General features: G+C 40.2%; 1 protein-coding gene across 1 annotated transcript in view; it reads right to left on the bottom strand.

The window, feature by feature from the left end:
- The window catches only part of pigg (phosphatidylinositol glycan anchor biosynthesis class G), a 70309-nt gene that overhangs the window by 37005 nt on the left and 14359 nt on the right, over nucleotides 1-18945 (bottom strand). The window contains exons 3-5 of the mRNA XM_034198953.1: nucleotides 18027-18244; nucleotides 16402-16686; nucleotides 1182-1579 (exon numbers count right to left, since the gene is read on the bottom strand). Coding sequence (XP_034054844.1) covers nucleotides 1182-1579; nucleotides 16402-16686; nucleotides 18027-18244 — 901 coding nt within the window. The remainder of the gene's footprint in view (nucleotides 1-1181; nucleotides 1580-16401; nucleotides 16687-18026; nucleotides 18245-18945) is intronic.

The following is an 18945-nucleotide window of genomic DNA, read 5'->3' as shown; positions in this document are numbered from 1 at the left end:
TTTAGCTGTCCTTTCAGGCCCCTCCCCTTTTGGGAGCGTAGGGCAGAATTAGGAGGGAATTCCGTCTCGTAGCGTTTGTGCACTGTTTTGAAATGCCGCTCCTAAATTACCCTTCTTCGATAAAGCCACGCTCGCATTGCAGATGAGACAGATGGACTTTGAATTGGAATAGATACAAAAATAATCATCCTCCCACTCGGAGTGAAAATTATATATGTTTTGCTTCTGCCATAATTGCAGTCTTGTGTGTGTGCGGACTGTCACTCCTGATGACACGGACAACGTTAGCGAACTAGTGCACACTGCCCACACTGCTCACCAGCCACGCCCCGACACATGGGGTCACGCCGGCCAATCACAAAGCTTTGATGCGTTCAAGTGCATTATTCTGGCACAGGAAGATTATGTTACAGGACATTAACGATAAAACAGAATATTGTTGTTCTATTTTTAGACACATCTCGCGATCGACCGGGAATCTCCCCGCGATCGACTGGTTGGGCACCCCTGGTCTATATGCTGTAAAATGTATTATCACTTCGATTTACACACGGCATCTATTGCACGTCTGTCCGTCCTGGGAGAGGGATCCCTCCTCTGCTGCTCTCCCTGAGGTTTCTCCCAATTTTTCCCCTTAAACTGTGGGTTTTCTCTGGAAGTTTTTCCTTGTACGATGTGAGGGTCTAAGGATAGAGGGTGTCGTTTTTCTCATACTGATATTCTGAACAATCTGTGCTGTTGTATTTGCTGTAAAGTGTCTCTACTGTAGGCTATTTTTATTTTATGTACAGCACAAAATCGTTTATAAATGTGCTATATAAATAAAACTTGATTTGATTTGAAGCCTTTTCTGTTCTAAAGGAATTGGAATGTCCTTTTAAAATGGATTTCATCTTGTGACCAGAGGTATTTGTTTTGAATTATCATGGCCATACTATATTTGATTTCTTTTGCCCAGCTTCATTTTGAAATAGAGGTGTTGATGTCAGTGAGACTACCTGTGTGAATAAAGCATTTGCTAAGAGGCTAAAGTATTGGCTGACGCAAGGAGTGGGGATTGTTAAAAACACCACTATCATGACCAGACATGAGGAGTAACTGGCAAAAAAAAAATGAAAAAAAATGACTCATGTTTTAATCTATTTTTGAATGATTAATTAAAGAGGAACAGTAAACCCTACCTGTTGAGCCAGTGTCCCATGTCAGGAAGATGAGCCCACTGCACCCCGGTCTGGTTGAGGGAGCGCAGCAGTCGGCAGCAGAGCAGAGTGAATGGCGGTGTGGCTAACGCTAGCCACTTCTCTGAGTAAATCTCTGCCTTGGGAGAGGGGTGACAGTCTTTGGAAGGGAGGATAGACTCTTCTTCGTCTCCAGTGCCCCTCTGCTCTCTGAAGTACTTGCGGCAGACGTCCTGGAAGACGGCAAGGCAGAGGGTGTTGAGCAGGAAGTACCAGGTTTGGTGCTCTTCCTCCACGAAGCTGCTGGCCGCCAGGCTGAGAGTGTGTCCCACCGTGCCGGCCAGCAGCAACACGTCCAGCTCCGACAGCGACCACTCACTGCCAATGCTCCTCAATGGAGACTGTTGAAGAAAACAAAAGTGCTGTTAGAGCAAAAACAATGTGTTTTGTGGTTAGAGTACAGAGCCGACAACATTAATATGTTGCTTCTGTCTAAAGAGGCATTGTATTCATCTTGTCTGTTCATCTGCTAAGTGTCTCATAAATCAAAAGAACAGATGTCCCGATAGATGTTGGAGCTAGAGACCAATATCATTTTGGTAGAGATTAGGGCTAGAAGGTATTTTTGGCTGATCTTGCAATAACAATATGATTCAGTGTACTGGAAGGAATGATAATTGTTGCAGAAGTATTATTTATTTTCATAGAAGGTCTGAGGAAGGCTTTTTTTTTTATCCAGAGCATCTCTGTGGCCCAATTATATTTGAGTTACTTTTTATTTTAGTTTGACATTTTAACGACCATTTTACCTTGATACCAACTACAAATAGTGCAACAAATTCAAGGACAATAACCATAACATTCTGACTAGACGCTACACCTATTTGTAACCCCCAGTTCAAGTTATAATTGTTCCACTCAGTGGGATAATCATTTAGATCAAACTACTGCTTTGGTGATTCATGCCAAATTGAAAAGAACTCATCTAGTGACACTTGTTTTCGACCACTTACTGTACACCTGCCTAATTATCTTACCAACATACTCAAACTCAAATCAAATGTGTCTATTGATGCATACTGCATATTTCTCACAAGAAATATTCATCAGGTTTTTTTTACGAATACACAAGATTCAGTCAGTCATGTCATTTTACGGCATGTGTCTCATATAGGACTTTTATTTGGCCATAGCGCAGCAGAGAGTGACCGTGAGCTGTCATTCATGAATTGTGGTCATCACTAATGTATATTTTAATCCCATTTAAAGAAATTGGTGTTTGGCCAATCGTGTACTTGTATGCAAATCATTTGGTTCGGTGACGGCATACAAAGAAAGATCAAGTGAAGTTCAGCACCAGTCTTATAGCCAAACAAACAAATACAGACCTGTATCTTAAGAGATCACCTCTATGACACTGAGAGGCTGAGATTGCATTTACACTATCTGCAGGCTTCGGCACCTGGTCACTGTGGGATTACTCTGTTTTATACTTGTTTTTTTTCAACCTGTCACACATGTGTCGGTTTTCTTTACACAACATGCAGTCAAATTAAATATTGAGTTCTGTTATTTGTGTTTCAAAAAAGAAAAACAACATCACTCAACTGTTGCAAATGTAGAGTCCACAGCTTGCAGGTTGCATACATATTCATACCTTATGAGAATCTAGGCTGTTCTTTATGAAATGAGTTTGATAACTATCCATGTATTAAAGTTTTTTTTAACATGTCCTAGATTAAATAACCTGTATACAACTAAATTATCACACTTCTTTATCTTTATCCCACACATATTTCATGAATAATCTAAGCAGGCTCTGCCTGTTCATTTTTCAAAATCTGAATTAGCTTTACATTACTGAGAGGAGGATTGATGCCCAGCTCCACTGCTCCATTTTCGAGTCTCTATTCTACAGAAAATTGCAAATTGTTAAATCTCTAAAGCAAAAATCCCCATGACTCTCTTCACTGAGCAAGTATTCTGCATTATGATTTGTGTTTGTGGCATTTCATTTCAAAGTGAATCGAAGACATACTTAATTGAAGCATTTGTAAAAACTCAGCAGCATCACTATCACTAAAGTATTATTACTCTAATGCTATACAATGTATGCAGGTTAGTGTTAGGGAATCATTTGCTTAGGTATTCAACCTTTGACACAGTTCATAGTTTTCTCCTTTCACTGTCTCCTGTCCCATGGCATAGGTCTACGGCCTTGGGTATTGCTGCCATCTCTCTTAAGGAGGGGCAGCTTGGGCGCATTGTTGTTGCCAGTCTATGACCGAGCACAAGCCGCGATGAGATAGTTTATTGTTCAGGGACATCTTCTTTTCTGGAACGTAGGTTCCCTGGCGCACATTCTTTTCTATGGACAACAGCTCCAGTTAGATTCAGGGTCCATATTTGTTTAATCTCGCTGATAAAGAATGTTGATTATTACGCTCTGAACTAGTTAAAACCTGGAACTACAGAATAGTTCTTTAGAATTGGTTTGGCATCTCAACCGTGTGGTCAGATCGTGGCCCGTGATATGTCTTGTGAATTCTCCGGCCGAAGCTCCAAATAAACCGTCAGTGTTTGCCATCAAAGCTCCAGCTCTCCTCGTATCTCTCTGAGTCCTGTCTCCAATTGCTGCAGAAGTTTCCCCCACAGTTAGTTTATGACTTGCATTTTGCAATCCCTATCAGTATATCACAAATGATTGGTATTAATCAATTTAACTGCCTGTTTGACACAGTTGCCTATTGTTGTGAACTGGGTTAGGCTTGCGTGTACTGTCCTGACTGGTTCAGGTCTAACTTTAAATAAATAAATATGTTATTTCCACAGGTATGACCTGTGGAGTACCACAGGAAACCCTGCTTGGCACCCTTTTGTTTGATCTAAAAATGCTACTGATAAGACATGATTTTTCAAAACAATAACATTAAATACCATACTTGTGCTGATAATAATCAAATTAAAGTTCTTAGGGATTGTCTTTGATCTAAAATTAGCATTAATGTTAAATAGGTTAAAATGTCTGCATTTGATTGTCTAAATGTTAACATTAGACAAAGAGATTGTCTCAAAAAGTGTATTCATGCATTCATTTTAAGCAAGTTAAAAGCTTATCAAAGAAATCTCTGCCACCATCCAAACCGCAGCTTTGACCAAAATAAAACAACTTGAACCAATTCAACCTAATTGAAGTTTTTGCTTTGACATAACATACATTTAAATAAAAACACTACTTAACTTCGACCACATTTTTGAAATTTTCTCTGTATGAACAATTTGGTTTCCGGTCTGCGAAGTGTTCCAATCCAGTGAGGCTACAGGAACGTACTGGTCCCAATCTCTACGGCCCTGACCAAGACATAGTCCGGCGTATAACATCCATCATTTACAACCTGAACTGAATCCTAATGTGCCGAGATGGATAAAGGTTTTTACTCCTTTACCCTGTCCAGTCCTCCTCTGCACCATGACAAAGCACAAAACGTCATCATTATGTCATCATTATGAAGGGATGATGACGTTTTTGTCAAAAATATAATATTTTGCCTTTCTGGTTTCATCTTGGCATCCATGCCAGCCACTATTCATATTTCTATGACTTCAGGCAAAAAGTAGTATGGAACTCAAAAATAAGTCACCATACCTTTGGAAATACTTCAACCATTCTTGGGTCCAATATGTGTGTATGATTTATCATATACTACTCGCAAGTGGCAGTTCATGCAGTTGTGATCCATTTTGGACTCAGCCTTCTGTGATAGGACTCTCAAGCTTTCTCTATCTAAAGTTATTTTCACCAAGTAAAAAAAAAGAGCGCTTTTGTATTTGTATTATAGACTCTTACAAACGTTGCGAAATACTCAATTAATATATTTTCAAAAGGTTAATATCCACCCTTTAGTCACCTTCTTTATAGACACCACATCTTAAAGTGGACCTATTATGCTATATTGGAAACATATATTGTAGGGCTATACCTATACAAAACATGTCTGTGAAGTTTTTTGCTTAAAATACCAAACAGATCACCCATTGTAGCCTTGCCTCATACTGCTCATACACCTCTTTTGCAGCCCTGTTAGAGAAACGCGGATTTTGGGTCCTTCGCTTAAAAAAAAAAAAAAAAAGAGGAGGCGGAGCTAATGCCTGATCAGAATTCTACCGGAGATAAAGTTAAATTCTGCTGTGATAAAACGCCATCCTGTTCTAAACCACATCAAAGATTATTTCTGAAACAGTATGGAGCTCAAATGCTTTTTCTCTTGCAGGTTTACCACAAGGTGAGTTCCTTTTTTTATTTCCTGCTTTTTAAACACATGTGCTCTATCCAGTACAGGTTAGCTCTGAGTGTTAGCGAGGCTTGCTAATGTAAACAAAGACGAGATTACGTCCAAAACACGTCAGGCATTGTTTCTGATAGCAATTTTCGGTGGGTCCGCTCGTTGTACCCCTGTTTTTAAAAGATTTGGGTACGGAGGAAAAGAGAGAGGGTTTTATTTTCTGACGCTGCGTGAGTTCCCCGACGCACCGGGGACACATATATATGTATAAAATACATCACAAAGTGCATTTTCCATGATAGGTCCCCTTTAAATAAAGTGCACTCACCTTAAGGTTATTAAACTTAATTCAGCTGGAATTCTAATCACATTTCCGTTGAAGTGGTGAGTTAGTAAGTGTGCTTAATCTTCCTGTAGCAGAGAAACTAATCAGGAAACCTCTAATAAAAAGTTTAGATGCTGCCCTTAATGCAGTCATTTGTTAAGCCAAAGCAAGGTCAGTTTTACACTTTGATCTGAACTTTATAAGTGATTTTGTAATAAGACTTTACCTGACTTTGAATAAAAAAAATGTCTCTTTCACTTATTTCATTTCGGAATTTTGTTGCACATTTTTTTCATTCAAAGTATCAATTTGGAAGCATTTAAGTTAAAGGTCGCTGGAAACTGTAAAAACAAATGCAAAATCGCCAACATCTGAATTTATCTCAAAAGAAATTCAAAGAGGACTCCCTTTCAATTAATTACCAACACCAATATAGTGTTAACCAGATGCATTTCATAATCTTCATATCTAAATTAGTTTGTCAGTCATGAATTTTAGGATAGGAGTCTTAACTCCTCCTAGGATTTTAACCTTTGCTAACTATTTACCTGCACAGAAAACCTATATCACACAATACAGGACAGGGAATACCCCAAAAAGCATACTAGGGCCCCTTTAATTTGTCCTAATATGGTGACAGACATTTTAGGGAATAAATCTGAGGAATTGACCATGAGAAAGGATCATGTAAATCACATGTGTCAAACTCAAGGCCCGGGGGCCAAATCAGGCCCTTGGTGGATTTAATTTCGGCCCACAGGATAATTTCTAATTACTATTAGATCTGGCCGGCTGGTATATTGCACCTTCACTCAATCCTGAGGGTCTCCTCCGCTCAGAGCCTGACCCCAAACATTGATGAACTTGCACCCAAGATGAGATGCCAAGTATCTCAACTAGCATCACAGAGCAGCACACAGTTTCAATGTTTCCTTTTGCACTTTTTTTCTTGCGACAACAGGGCATGTTTGGTTTTTTCTTTGAGGGAAATTGTTTTTTTGAAGCTGTTGGCCTGTGGAAAAATGTAATCATAAGAAATGAGTCTGGAAAAGCTGCAGATAGAGCCATAAGAAATGAATGCAACTGATTATTTAATGTTTAATGTTAAGGCAATCATTTAATAATTTAAGCTTTGTTAGTTCCAGGTTTAATATGTGCAATAAGTTCATTTCAATAAGTTTTGCAATAAACATTGAACCAGTCCGGCCCTCGACTAGTACCCATTCTTTTAATGTTGGCCCACTTTGTATTTGAGTTTGACACCCCTGATGTAAATCATTACATTGTGTTTTCCCTTACATTTTGTTGGCATAGTGTAATCTACAGATACAAAAGGTATTGTTTGTATACTGTATACTTTCATTGTTAGGTTGGCTTTATTTCTTTGCTCACCTTCATAAATTGTGCACCAACTTTTTGTCTTTTACCTTTCCAGCTAAAGTGTGGTGATTTCTCAAGAATCCCCTGCTGGATGATGAAGCACACTTTACTAAGCTCAGTCATTACCCGCCAGCTGAGCTATGTGCAAATTCTTCTGACATTTGTGTGACATTCAAACTGAAAGAAAAATATTCGACAGTCTTTTTCAAGGAAGCCCGAGCCACAGTATATTTCCTCCACATGCTCCCGAGTATAGATTTAGGAGTTTATTCCTTCACCCAACCTTAATGTGGATTCCTCCTGATTTTTTTTTTTTTACCCTATCAGCACTTTGCAAACTTTTCATAAGGGAAATGAGATATAACCTTTACAGATAAATTATAATGAGCAAAGAGGTGCAGCAGTAAGAGGACTTATATTTTAGGCCAATTTAAACAAACACTAAAGACAGAAAGATTCCACCTTCTGAGTAACTAGTCCCATTATATCTGATATGCTTATATGATATTGCCCACATTTAGAGGAGCGATCTCAACATCGCATGCAATTACTTTTATTTGTTGAGGGTGAATTTCAACATGTCATACTTTAAGAGGGAAACAAATTAACATAAACAAACCAAATAATGAAACTAATTTAATTTACAAGGCCTGGGCAAAGGCTAGGAAATCAGGCTCAGAGGTAGAATGTCTGCGATTTAGGCAGCTAAGGAATAGCTTCACATCACATATTAAAAGTGCTAAGTTGAAGTATTATCTGTCAGTTACCACAAAGAACCTGAATAATCCTAGAACATTTTGGAAAGCCATAAAATCAATATCCACCGGTGAGATCCGTAATGAGCTACCTTACCACAGTATCTGGCACTATATCGGACAGGGCCACCATGTTAAATTGTTTTAATAAGCATTTTGTGTCCTGTGGTTCTCTGTTTGATTCTGCTTCTGTGATCACCACAGTCCGTGACTCTGAACAATGTGATCTGGAAAACCCTTTCAGTTTTACTCCTTTTACTATTAATGTTGTTCATGAAGCCTTATCCAAGTTAGATCATAAGAAACCGGCCAGTCCAGACAACGTAGAACCTTTCTTTTTAAAGATAGCTGCAGATTGTATTGCTCTTCCTCTTACTACTCTTTTTAACCTCTCCCTCAGCACAAATGCAATTCCAAAAATATGGAAGTCAGCTTATGTCTTGCCTTTACTAAAAGGAGGGGAGGCAACTATTTCAAATAACTATAGGCCAATCTCTAAATTGTCAGTTCTGGTGAAGGTGCTCGAACGCCTAGTGAGTGAACAAGTAAAGGAGTTTTTATGTACAATAACATCCTGTCTAAACATCAGTCAGGCTTCAGAAAGCAACATAGCACCATCACTGCCACAATGAAAGTAGTGAATGATATTGCGAGTATCTTAGACAATAAGCAGAGTTGTGCAGCTCTGTTTATTGATCTTTCCAAAGCGTTCGATACCGTCGATCATCGCATCTTGAAGCAGAGGCTACTCAGTATCGGCATATCCAGCCATGCAGTAGGATGGTTTGTAAACTACCTCTCTGAAAGGTCCCAATGTGTTCACTTTGATGGGCTGTCTTCTGAGTGGTTAAACATTACAAATGGTGTACCACAAGGTTCTGTTTTAGGTCCACTTTTATTCTCCATCTATAAACAGTTTAGGTGAAAATGTCGATGGAGCAACCTTACATTTGTATGCGGACGATACCGTGATGTATTGTGTAGGTCCCTCCATTAAGGAGGCTGTTGTTAAATTACAGGCTGTTTTTAATATTATCCAGATGCAGCTCGCAGAGCTTAAGCTTATTTTAAATGTTGATAAAACTAAAGTAATGCTCTTTTCAAAAGCTAAAAAGACACCAGAGACTGCTTTGGATATTGTAACTACGCAAGGAAAAGTACTCTAGGTGGTTACCTGTTATAAATACCTTGGTATCTGGCTTGATGATTGCCTCACTTTTAAACTTCAGGTCGATAATCTGCTCAGAAAGCTAACGGCCCGTCTACACTACAGGCATCAAAAAATCTTGAAGCTGGGCGTGTCTGAAGCTTGGCGATTTTTTGCGAGCAACGCGACCAACAACCAATCACATGAATCTCCCGCCCCCGACATACAAAGCAATAGCAATGTTAAAACGAAGTAAACTGGATATAAAATCCCCAAACAGGCGAAAACCTACCAGTTTCACCCACTGTCTCTGCCACCTCCCTCCATGCCTGGTTCCTCCGGTTTGTATCCCGGTAAATAGTTCTGGTCGGAAAGAACCGGGTGATTTGCTACCGTAATTTCTCGTTTGGAATATGAGGAAATGAACTGCGGTCCGGCTCTCCCAGCTTGCACGCGGTTTGATTGGCTAGCGCTTGTACTGGCGGGAATTGCAAAAACGGGATTTGATTGGCTGACGCCAGCTTCGAGCAAGCATCGAGCCTCAGAAGTTGAACATTGTTCAACTTTTGACGCCGATAGACGCTCGCGATGCTTGCAACGCCTTGCCATGCTACCCACAATGCAGTTCGGCGAAGTTTGAAAATATCCTACGTCACCCCATTCAAATGAATGGGCGAAGCGTTGAAAGCATTTTTTGACGCCTGTAGTGTAGACGGGCCGTAAGGGTGAAGCTAGGTTTATTTTTCAGAAACAAGTCCTGTTTCTCGCTTGAGGCCAGGAAAAGGCTCTGTGACCTTTTTACCTGTGCTGGACTATGGTGATCTGATCTATATGAATGCACCTGCCCATTACCTGCACAAGTAAGATGCTGCCTATCACAGTGCACTGAGATTTGTTACTAACTGTACAGCACTTACACATTACTGTACCCTGTATACCAATGCAGGTTTGCCATCACGTACTGTACGGAGGCTCAGTCACTGGTACATGTTCATATATAAAGCCATGTTGGGTAAACTCCCATCTTACATCTGCTCTCTGATCACACAGAGAGTTGCAAGCAGCTATTGTCTGAGATCGCATGATGTAGTATTGTTAGATGTGCCAAGAGCAAGGACTGTCTTAGGTAAGACAGCTTTTATGTGCGCACCTCCACTTGCTTGAACAATCTACAGCTGAGCAATTTCATTCCTCTAAATGTTTTTAAAGCAAGTCTAAATGAAATGCTCATTGAAACTATGGGTATTTGTAAATGTTGATAAGTATGTAAATGCAGCTTGTAAATATGTTGTATGATGTCCTCTATTGTTTTATGTTGTTTTATGTTTCATGTGGAACCTATTTGCTGCAGGTCTCCCTTGAAAAAGAGATCTATGATCTCAAGGGACCAATCTGGTTAAATAAAGGTTTGAAATGAAATGAAATGAAATCTACAAATACCATCAAATGTGTTGTATTTGTAGACCCCCTGTTTAGTGTTATCGCCCTTTGTTTGTTATTTGACTTATTTTTCCATCAACCATGTTAGTGACTGTTTCCTTTGACATGTTCAATAATGTGCACTGGCAGTTTTTCTTCATGTTGCCTATTTCCATTCGATAAACCTCATATTCAGTACAAAAACAACCATATCAATGTTTTTTTAAAAAGGGGATAGTTAGCGAAAACTGGAATGTATCACAATATAGCCTATATTTGTAATAAAAAAGCTGAGTTTGTTTAATTTTAACAATGTGTTCACATAATATTGATCATAATTCTGTGTCATTTAATTAAAAAGATAAAGCTCGCGTAAATAAATTATTTTATTATTACTTATTTAGTAAAAATATTGTTTGCCATGTTTGCATCATTTTAACAGAAACTGATAAAACGGAATGATTATAAAAATTAGAAATAATAGGTTTTTTAATTTTTTATTTGTGCCAGTGTTTCAGTCTACGCGTGGTCAGGGAAGACCATCCCACACGAGCATAAAGGTTGCAGTGGTGGTGAGTCAAGGTTTTGAGGTTTGTAATGAATCTCAGTGCATATCTTACAAAAGATTGAAAAAAATGCATCAGTTTATTATTTCAATGCAATAAATGTTTATGGAGAGCTAGTCTGGGCGACTCCTCTTTCAACCAGAAGGTTGTGGGTTCGATCCCAACCCATGCAGTCAACATGTCGATGTATCCTTGGGCAAGATACTTAACCCTGAGTTGCTCCCGATGGCATGGCCAACGTCGTGTGAATGTGTGTGAATGTTAGGTCCTAGAGTTAGATACACTGCTCTGTATGAATGGGTGAACGACATGTAGTATGTAAAGCGCTTTGAGGGGTCTTAAAGACTGGATAAAGCGCTATATAAGTACAGTCCATTTACCAAATACCATTTAGTGGGAAGTGACACAGCTCAGCCAAATAATACCTAAACACTCAGCTGCCACTTTAATGGGCACACCTAGCTAAAGCTAATGCTGTCTAATGCAACAGTCATTTTCAAGCCATAGATGGTTTTGCACTGATATAAGTGATTTTATAATTTCACAAGACCCTACATGACTTTAGCACATTTTTTAATCCATTTTGCCTTTCATTTTCTAAACTTTTTTCTCCCTAAATGGTAACTCAAGCTGTATTTTATAAGCATTTAACTGAATTGAAAGGGATTGAAAATGATTAAGCTAGTCTCCTTTTAATTCTCCACTTCTGTCCTCAGTTTATGTTTCTCTGCCAGTCCAGACAGCAGTTACTGGGCCTTGGGGGGGCTTTAGTATAAAGATTAGCTATAGCCACTGTTGGCTCCGGCTCTTCTCATCAGCTGTGTTAAGAGATGAACCCCTACTTTCTCCTGAATATGCATTCAGCAAGGTTGTAAATACTCTTTCCATCAGATAATCATAGGACTAAATATGCTAAGTCAGATAGTCAATCTGAACGTAACAGAAGCTGAGGGTTGGTTTGGGCAGAGGCTGTGTCACTACGATGCATCAGCAAATGTTTTCGTCAATTATCCGGGCGTAACTTCCATCAATTGTAAGAGTCTGACAGCAGTTCAAAGTTCTCCTGTGTATTCCTTGTGTTCTGGAGGAATGTCCTCACAACACTGAAAGATGTCCAGTAAGATGTAAGACTGGCAAAATCTGAATTTATCTTAAAAGAAAAGTCCAAGAGGACTGGCTGCAAATTTGTTCGCACTGCAATTTTGCCTCTCTTTGGAAACTAAAAGGTAAAACTAAACTTTTCTAATGGAGAGCGGCGGGTACATCCAGCTGTGGACAAACAATGATCCGGACAGATTCAATCCCCCTAGACTGGAACATTTTTGATATGGAGTGTAATGATTGCAGAGGTTATAAAGCCCTGCAAAGAAACAAGCAGTTTCAAATGATGGATTATGCTCATCAATGCGGCAGTGTGTTTCAGGAAATGTGAGCTGGTTTGAATGTATTTTAAAAACAATGGGACTTCTGGGACACAGAGTGAACCTGCAGCAGAACAGACTGTAACAGCATCAGTTACAGAATCATCTCATTGTTGTTCTGTGGGAATGAGCAGTCCAACTCTGGAGTTTTAGATTGTTCATTAGGGTGGTCCTTAGTGCCATGTACATTTTCAAAATCATTTATTTTAAGCTCCAACCACCGGAATTCGTTATGATAGTCAAGAAAACTGTCCTGGTGAATTTGATTCAAATTCCAACAACATTTACCCCTCCCTCATCAACCTTGAAGTTTCAATCAAAACAAATGACCCAAAAGTCCATTTGTTGGAGCAGATTGGCCAGCGGACCCTAAATGTTGCTAGTCATCAATATTTTACTTTTACTGCCTTACACGGTTCATCCTCCATGCTCTACGGCTGTCAGATGGCTGTCAATGGTGAAACACGTTCATACTTAAATGTGAGAGCAGGCCTCCTCAGTTGGTTGTAATGGTAAAAAAAAAACGTTGTCAAACAAATATATGGTAGCACAAACAGATAATAAAAAGGCAAGCGTGTATTAAGTCTGCAGTGTTGGGTGTAACGCGTTACAAAAGTAACAGAGTTACAGTAATATATTACTTTTTGCGGTAACGAAGTAATGTAACACATTACTAATGAAATATGGGTAATATATTACCCTGTTACAATGCCCAGTAACGCAGTTACAACACATTTTAACCCGAAATTAAATGGCGTTTTGTTTTTTAAGAATGTAACATAGCGAGACATTCCGACACCAGACAAATTGTGCGGGTAGATTAGTAAACCTGGTGTTTACCCTTCAGGCTTCGCGTAGGGATCTTCGGGGCAGTTGAATGTTATTGTTATGCACCCTCTATTCAAAAAAGAGAACGGAGCGAAAAATACAAACAACAAATTGTGTCAGGTACGCGTGACCTGCTCCGCTGCGCGTGCATCATTTCCAAAGTGCTTTCACAGCAGTGACACACATCTGGGGATAATCATTTATACGAAAATGGTTAAAGCAACCATCACTAAACGCCAGCAACACTGCATCTACTGCAGACAGTAGCAACGGGTCAGATGGGGACATCACGTGACCCTCCGTTGTGGACACTAGCTTACTCCCGCCTGACTCGCCGCCCTCGCCCCCGGAGCAGCAGTCTTCGTCATCCGAAACTACGCCGCCCCTCTGCGGCCCGCAGGTGCCAGGGGACCTCGGCAAAACAGAGCCTGCCCAGGTATATCTAAACAAGTACCCGCCTGTACAGTGGGGTTAGGCGGTCATTTCGTGGTATAAAAATAGACTGGCTAGAATATGCATGTGAAAATAGTGCCATATTCTGCCATGTCTGTAGAAATGTTGGGTCACACATAATGCATACAATAGCACAGATGCCTTCACCACGAATGGCTACACAAAGATCTCATATCCCAAGCTTATCAACGAGCTGATGTTGCAGCTGAAATGTTCTCCAGGTCACAAAGTCAACCTCACATGATGATGTGATACCAGTTTTCAAGGACAGTAAATATCCTCTTCCCAGAGTATATGATGGGACCAAGGTGATGATTTAGTACATGGTTTTAATATACTTTTGCTTTTCAATGTTTGCCATTTCAAACCATGAGCTAGTTCAAATAATATGTGCCTTGATTAACAATATGTTCTCATTTGTTTTATCAGTACAGTTTTGAAGCTTTTGTGCTTTTCTTTGCCGTAGTCCACTTTGGACGATATGAGATATTTCAGGATTGCACTTTTAACTCACTTGAAATGTTCTCACTTGCTTGGTTTCAAAACATAACAAATGCCATAATCTGTTCATTGGGACCATCAATGCTATTTTTCATTGCTGTTGCCGGCCACTATTGCTCATGTAAACCTACTACTGCTGCACCCCCTGTAATCTCAGAGGCACCCGGAGTCATTTTGTTCTGGAACCGGGCCTGTACACGGCCATATACTAAACACACTACAGAGCCCATTCCGTGTCCTGTTATTGTTTACTTCCTCTTTGCCTTCTTCTGGTGATTTATCTGACGTCCAGCGCTCCGTCTTTTAACCTCTTTTCCTTTCTCTTTCTTGATCCTCCTTAGCAACCTTCATTATAGTCCTTGACAGTGGTCTGTACTGTATTAACAACGTGTCACATGTTAAGAATTTACAATCAGAATCAAGTATTCAACTAAGCCGTGTCATACAAGTTGTTAGTAGCCTTAACTAAAAAGTAGTGTAACTCATTACATTTCAGACAGTAATATTGTAATGTAACTTATTACTTTCAAAAGACAGTAATAAGTAATATGTAATATATTACATTTTGGAAGTAACTTGCCCAACACTGCTAGTCTGTCATCGGCTGTCAGACGGCTGTGAGTGGTGAAACTCATTCATACAAAGTGTGAGCACAGTCATACTCGGTTGGATGTGCTGGGAGCATTTTTTGTTGACAAATGGCTGCGAGGTGGCTCTGCCAGAATATCTATGCTGGAAAAAGGCACTATAGCCACGTTCACACCGCAGTACTTTTCTTAGTTCCGATATAGTTCCGAAATGTCGCGTTCACACCAAAAAGAGCTGGAGCTAAAATTAATTAATCAGAACCTTTTTTACCCCCTTTTCCGTCCCTGCTAGAGAGCAGGTACTTTCGTGGGAGAAAAAGATTCCTATGTCTGATTGGCTGGGCGGATTGAAAACCACGCCCCGTAAAACTCCCAAAAAGTTTTGGGAAGCCACCATTTTATTATCCTCGCATTAGCATTAGCATTAGCCCAGCGCACAAATGCAGAGAGACTAACTTATGGCAACACAAAAGAAAACATGGGAGTGGTGGAGATGAGGAGGTGTCAGCGTTCTGGTGATTTACTCGGAAGGCTTCAGTAGAAGCTGCTGGGAGTCCCAGCAGCTTCTACTGAAGCCAGTCCCTAACTCCGGGGACTTCCGGCCAGTGACTTCGGGTGGCAGTATACGCCGTGAAGTTGTTTGCGGCCTGCCAGTAAACCCAAAGCAGAAGAAGAAGAAGTGACGTCAGCGGCTTCATTTGCCTAATCCACCCCCAGGGACTTATTCCGGTGTGAACGAGATCTGTACTTAGTTCATGAGAACTAAAGAGTTCTGATGAACTAAGTTCTCATGAACCTTTGTGGGAAAAGTACTGCGGTGTGAATGTGCATGTGGACATGCGGACTCAAGCCCTAAGACAATATTATTTTAATGCTATTTATTTAAAGTTACATTTATGCATTAAAAATGTAAAAATTATAAGCTACTCCTCACTTAAATGCCAAACCATTTTCCTGTGCAATACCGGAGTGAAAAGGAGTAATTAAGGGGCTCTTTGCAATCATTCATGAAGACGCATGATAAGCTGTGCATACAGCCAAGCACTATTTGATTAAAATGAATGGTGGCCAAGGTCTCAAATGGACTAAGGAGCACCCGCTGAAACACTTATTTTCAGCCCCTTATCGTGGAGTGATTTTTCACTTGTCACAGATCCAAGAAAATCTAGCAAAACTTTTCTTTTTTTATCAGGACTTTGTTCCACAACATATTCAAGGGATTTAAGGCTGCTTTAGAAAATACTTTGCTAACTTTGCTGAATCAAAAAAGAGCGAGCTACTGTATCGCCCCTGAGCCTCAGTGGATTTAGTAGATGTTCGCTCAAATAAATTCAAATGTTTCTCTACCCGCAGGAATAGATAAATGAAATGTTGTATCTTTCAAACAGCAGCAAGTTATAATCTTTGTTATGAAGCAATCACAGACCAGCTGAACTTTTTAACTAGTTATATTGAGGTTTTACAGGCAGAAAAGGCAGCATGTTTGCACCTTTGAGGGCAAACATCTGTTCCAATCTGTACCTGTGTTTTGTTGTTGTTATATTTATCAAAAACTCACCTTCCCGTGAATCCTCGCCCCCAGGGGGAGTCTCCGCGTTACCAGAGAGACCAGAATACAAAACATTGCTGAGGATAAGGCGACGGCGGCGAACACGAGTCCCCAGGAGAGGCTGCAGAAGTAACAGGAGCTCTCAGCAGATGTGCACACCAAGACGTGCACCGAGGCGAGCAGCAGGCACATGAGGTAGAAAGGCAGCGAGAGCAGAGCTGAGAGAACAGGAAGTTCCACCGCTGCGTCACCGCTCAGAGCCTCGGGCATAGCCAGCAGTAAGACAAGCAGGAGCTTTATGGCCGGGAGAGAAGAGGAACTTTGATCACTATTGGTTCAACTTATACAACCACAGAAACCCACAAAAAACAGACCATTTCTTTATTTTGGTAGATGACAGCACTGCTATCTAATCTGGACACTCATTAAGTATAATAGAGTGAGTCAGTACATGTTTAAAGTTAGGTAAGGGGTTTGTAATATTATGATGAAAGCGTTTGGGAGCAATGTGGGGGTTCGCTGTACTGGATCCATTTGGGATTTGAACTCTCCATTCTCAAAGCCAAGGCCATACAGCTACTACTGTCCCATATGTACAAATTGTTGTATTTTTCATGCAGTGCAATTACATCCAAAGACACCAATAGATGCAAATCTGCGCTAAACGTAGCATGTTAAAAATGGAATGTTGACATTTTCCTGACTTAACTGTCCTTCTGACTTTGCTGAATCAGAAATGGACGAAAATGGTTTAGCAGTCAGTCGGCACCCGTTCTCAATAATGAACATCTTAAATGCCAGTGAGTTTTAATAATTTGAAAGTTACACGGCAAGTAGATATCTTTGTGTATCAACAATAATGTCGCTGGCTTTTATGCCAAATTACAATGACATTTTCAGGAAAATGCTCTGATTATTTGACTAATCGATCAGTCATTCGACAGGAATATAATACCCTCAGTGGTTCAGTACTTTTCATGCAAACATGTCAGAAAATGTTATGCGTCATATTATCCACTCTTAAATATGGAGATTTCCGGCTTTTCTCTGTTATTTCCTGTTATACTGAATATCTTCATCAGATCAGACAAAATAAGACAAAATAAGACATTAAAATACATCGAAGAAGAAGAAGATTCAACTTATTGTCGTTACGTAGTACATGTACTATGTAACGAAACGCTTTCTCTGCATTTGACCCATCCTAGTGTTAGGAGCAGTGGGCTGCCATTATGTACGGCGCCCGGGGAGCAGTGTAGGGAACGGTGCCTTGCTCAGGGACACCTCGGTAGCACTTGGTCTTTCCGGGAGTTGAACTGGTGACCTTCCAGTTGCCAAGCCAAGTCCCTATCGACTTCGCCACCCACCGCCCAATAAATCAAGGAATGTAAAAAATGTATCTGCAGATTAATTGATGATAACATAATAGTTAGGTGCTGCCCTAAACTATCCAAACTCCATGACCCAGTAGTAAAGCTCCCGAAAATAATATAAACAAGAAAGATGGTCAATCAATCTTACCAAAGCTTTTTCCTTCTAGCTTTTTTATGAAAACTACACTGCTAGGAACATTTCCTTCTAGACATTTCCTCATAGACCAGTGCTAAGGATATATTAAATTGTGCTGCACTCACCTGGAACACAAACACCATGCCTGCGATCATGGAGTACATGTCGTACTTGCCCAGCTGTTTGCTGAGAGCCGAGCTCATGGCAGCCAGGGCTTCCACATACTGCTTCAGGACCTTTTTGCCCATGTTGCTGAGCACCTCAGAGGTGTTGCCCTCCAGGAAGAGCTTCATCCAGCTCCCATGAGCCTTTTCTGCCACGCGGAACTGCTCGAAGCCTGCCTCTGGAATCAGACAGGGGACATCTGTATCAACAACTGGCAAAGTAGACTTAGAGGGAGCATTAAAAAGGATTAGTTGATTTTATGTTTGCTGTCATGTACTCAAAGACTTAAAACTTCTTGTTAGAACTTTTGCATTCATATAGATTAGTCAAAATGAGGACATTCGCAACATCTCATTTATGAACTCTATGGGTTTCCCGACTGGTGTCACATATATTTTGCACTGTTTATTTGTCCGAAAATATCATCTTTCAATTTAAAGTATCTCTGATACAATCTCTGATTTTCAATTACGGTACTTAAGATACTTACATAATCAAACATTAAAGAGGCCCTATTGTGCTTTTTGGGGTTTCCCCTCTCCCGTAGTGTGTTGTATAGTAATAGGTTTCTTTGCATGTAAATGGTCTGCAAAGGGTAAAATCCCAACATTTCCTCCAGAGGGAGTTTCTCTCCCAAGCACTTCCACCTGCTTGAAATGCCTCAATTGGACTCCTTTGTTTACTTCCATAACATAGGGACATCACTATATAACACTTGCAGTTCTATTGGCTAGTGCTCTGAGACATGATAGGCTAAGGGGCGGGACATCTCGTAGTGGTTGACCGATTATAACAGAGACGGCCAGCTAACCATTCAGAGCAGAATAAGCTTGGACTTCACAACAGAAGAGCTGGTAGAAATGCCCATTCTTTACTATT

The sequence above is a fragment of the Gymnodraco acuticeps genome, unplaced genomic scaffold (genome assembly GCF_902827175.1).
Source record: "Gymnodraco acuticeps unplaced genomic scaffold, fGymAcu1.1, whole genome shotgun sequence".
In the NCBI taxonomy this organism is placed as follows: domain Eukaryota; kingdom Metazoa; phylum Chordata; class Actinopteri; order Perciformes; family Bathydraconidae; genus Gymnodraco; species Gymnodraco acuticeps.
This window is presented reverse-complemented; position numbering and strand designations above follow the sequence as displayed.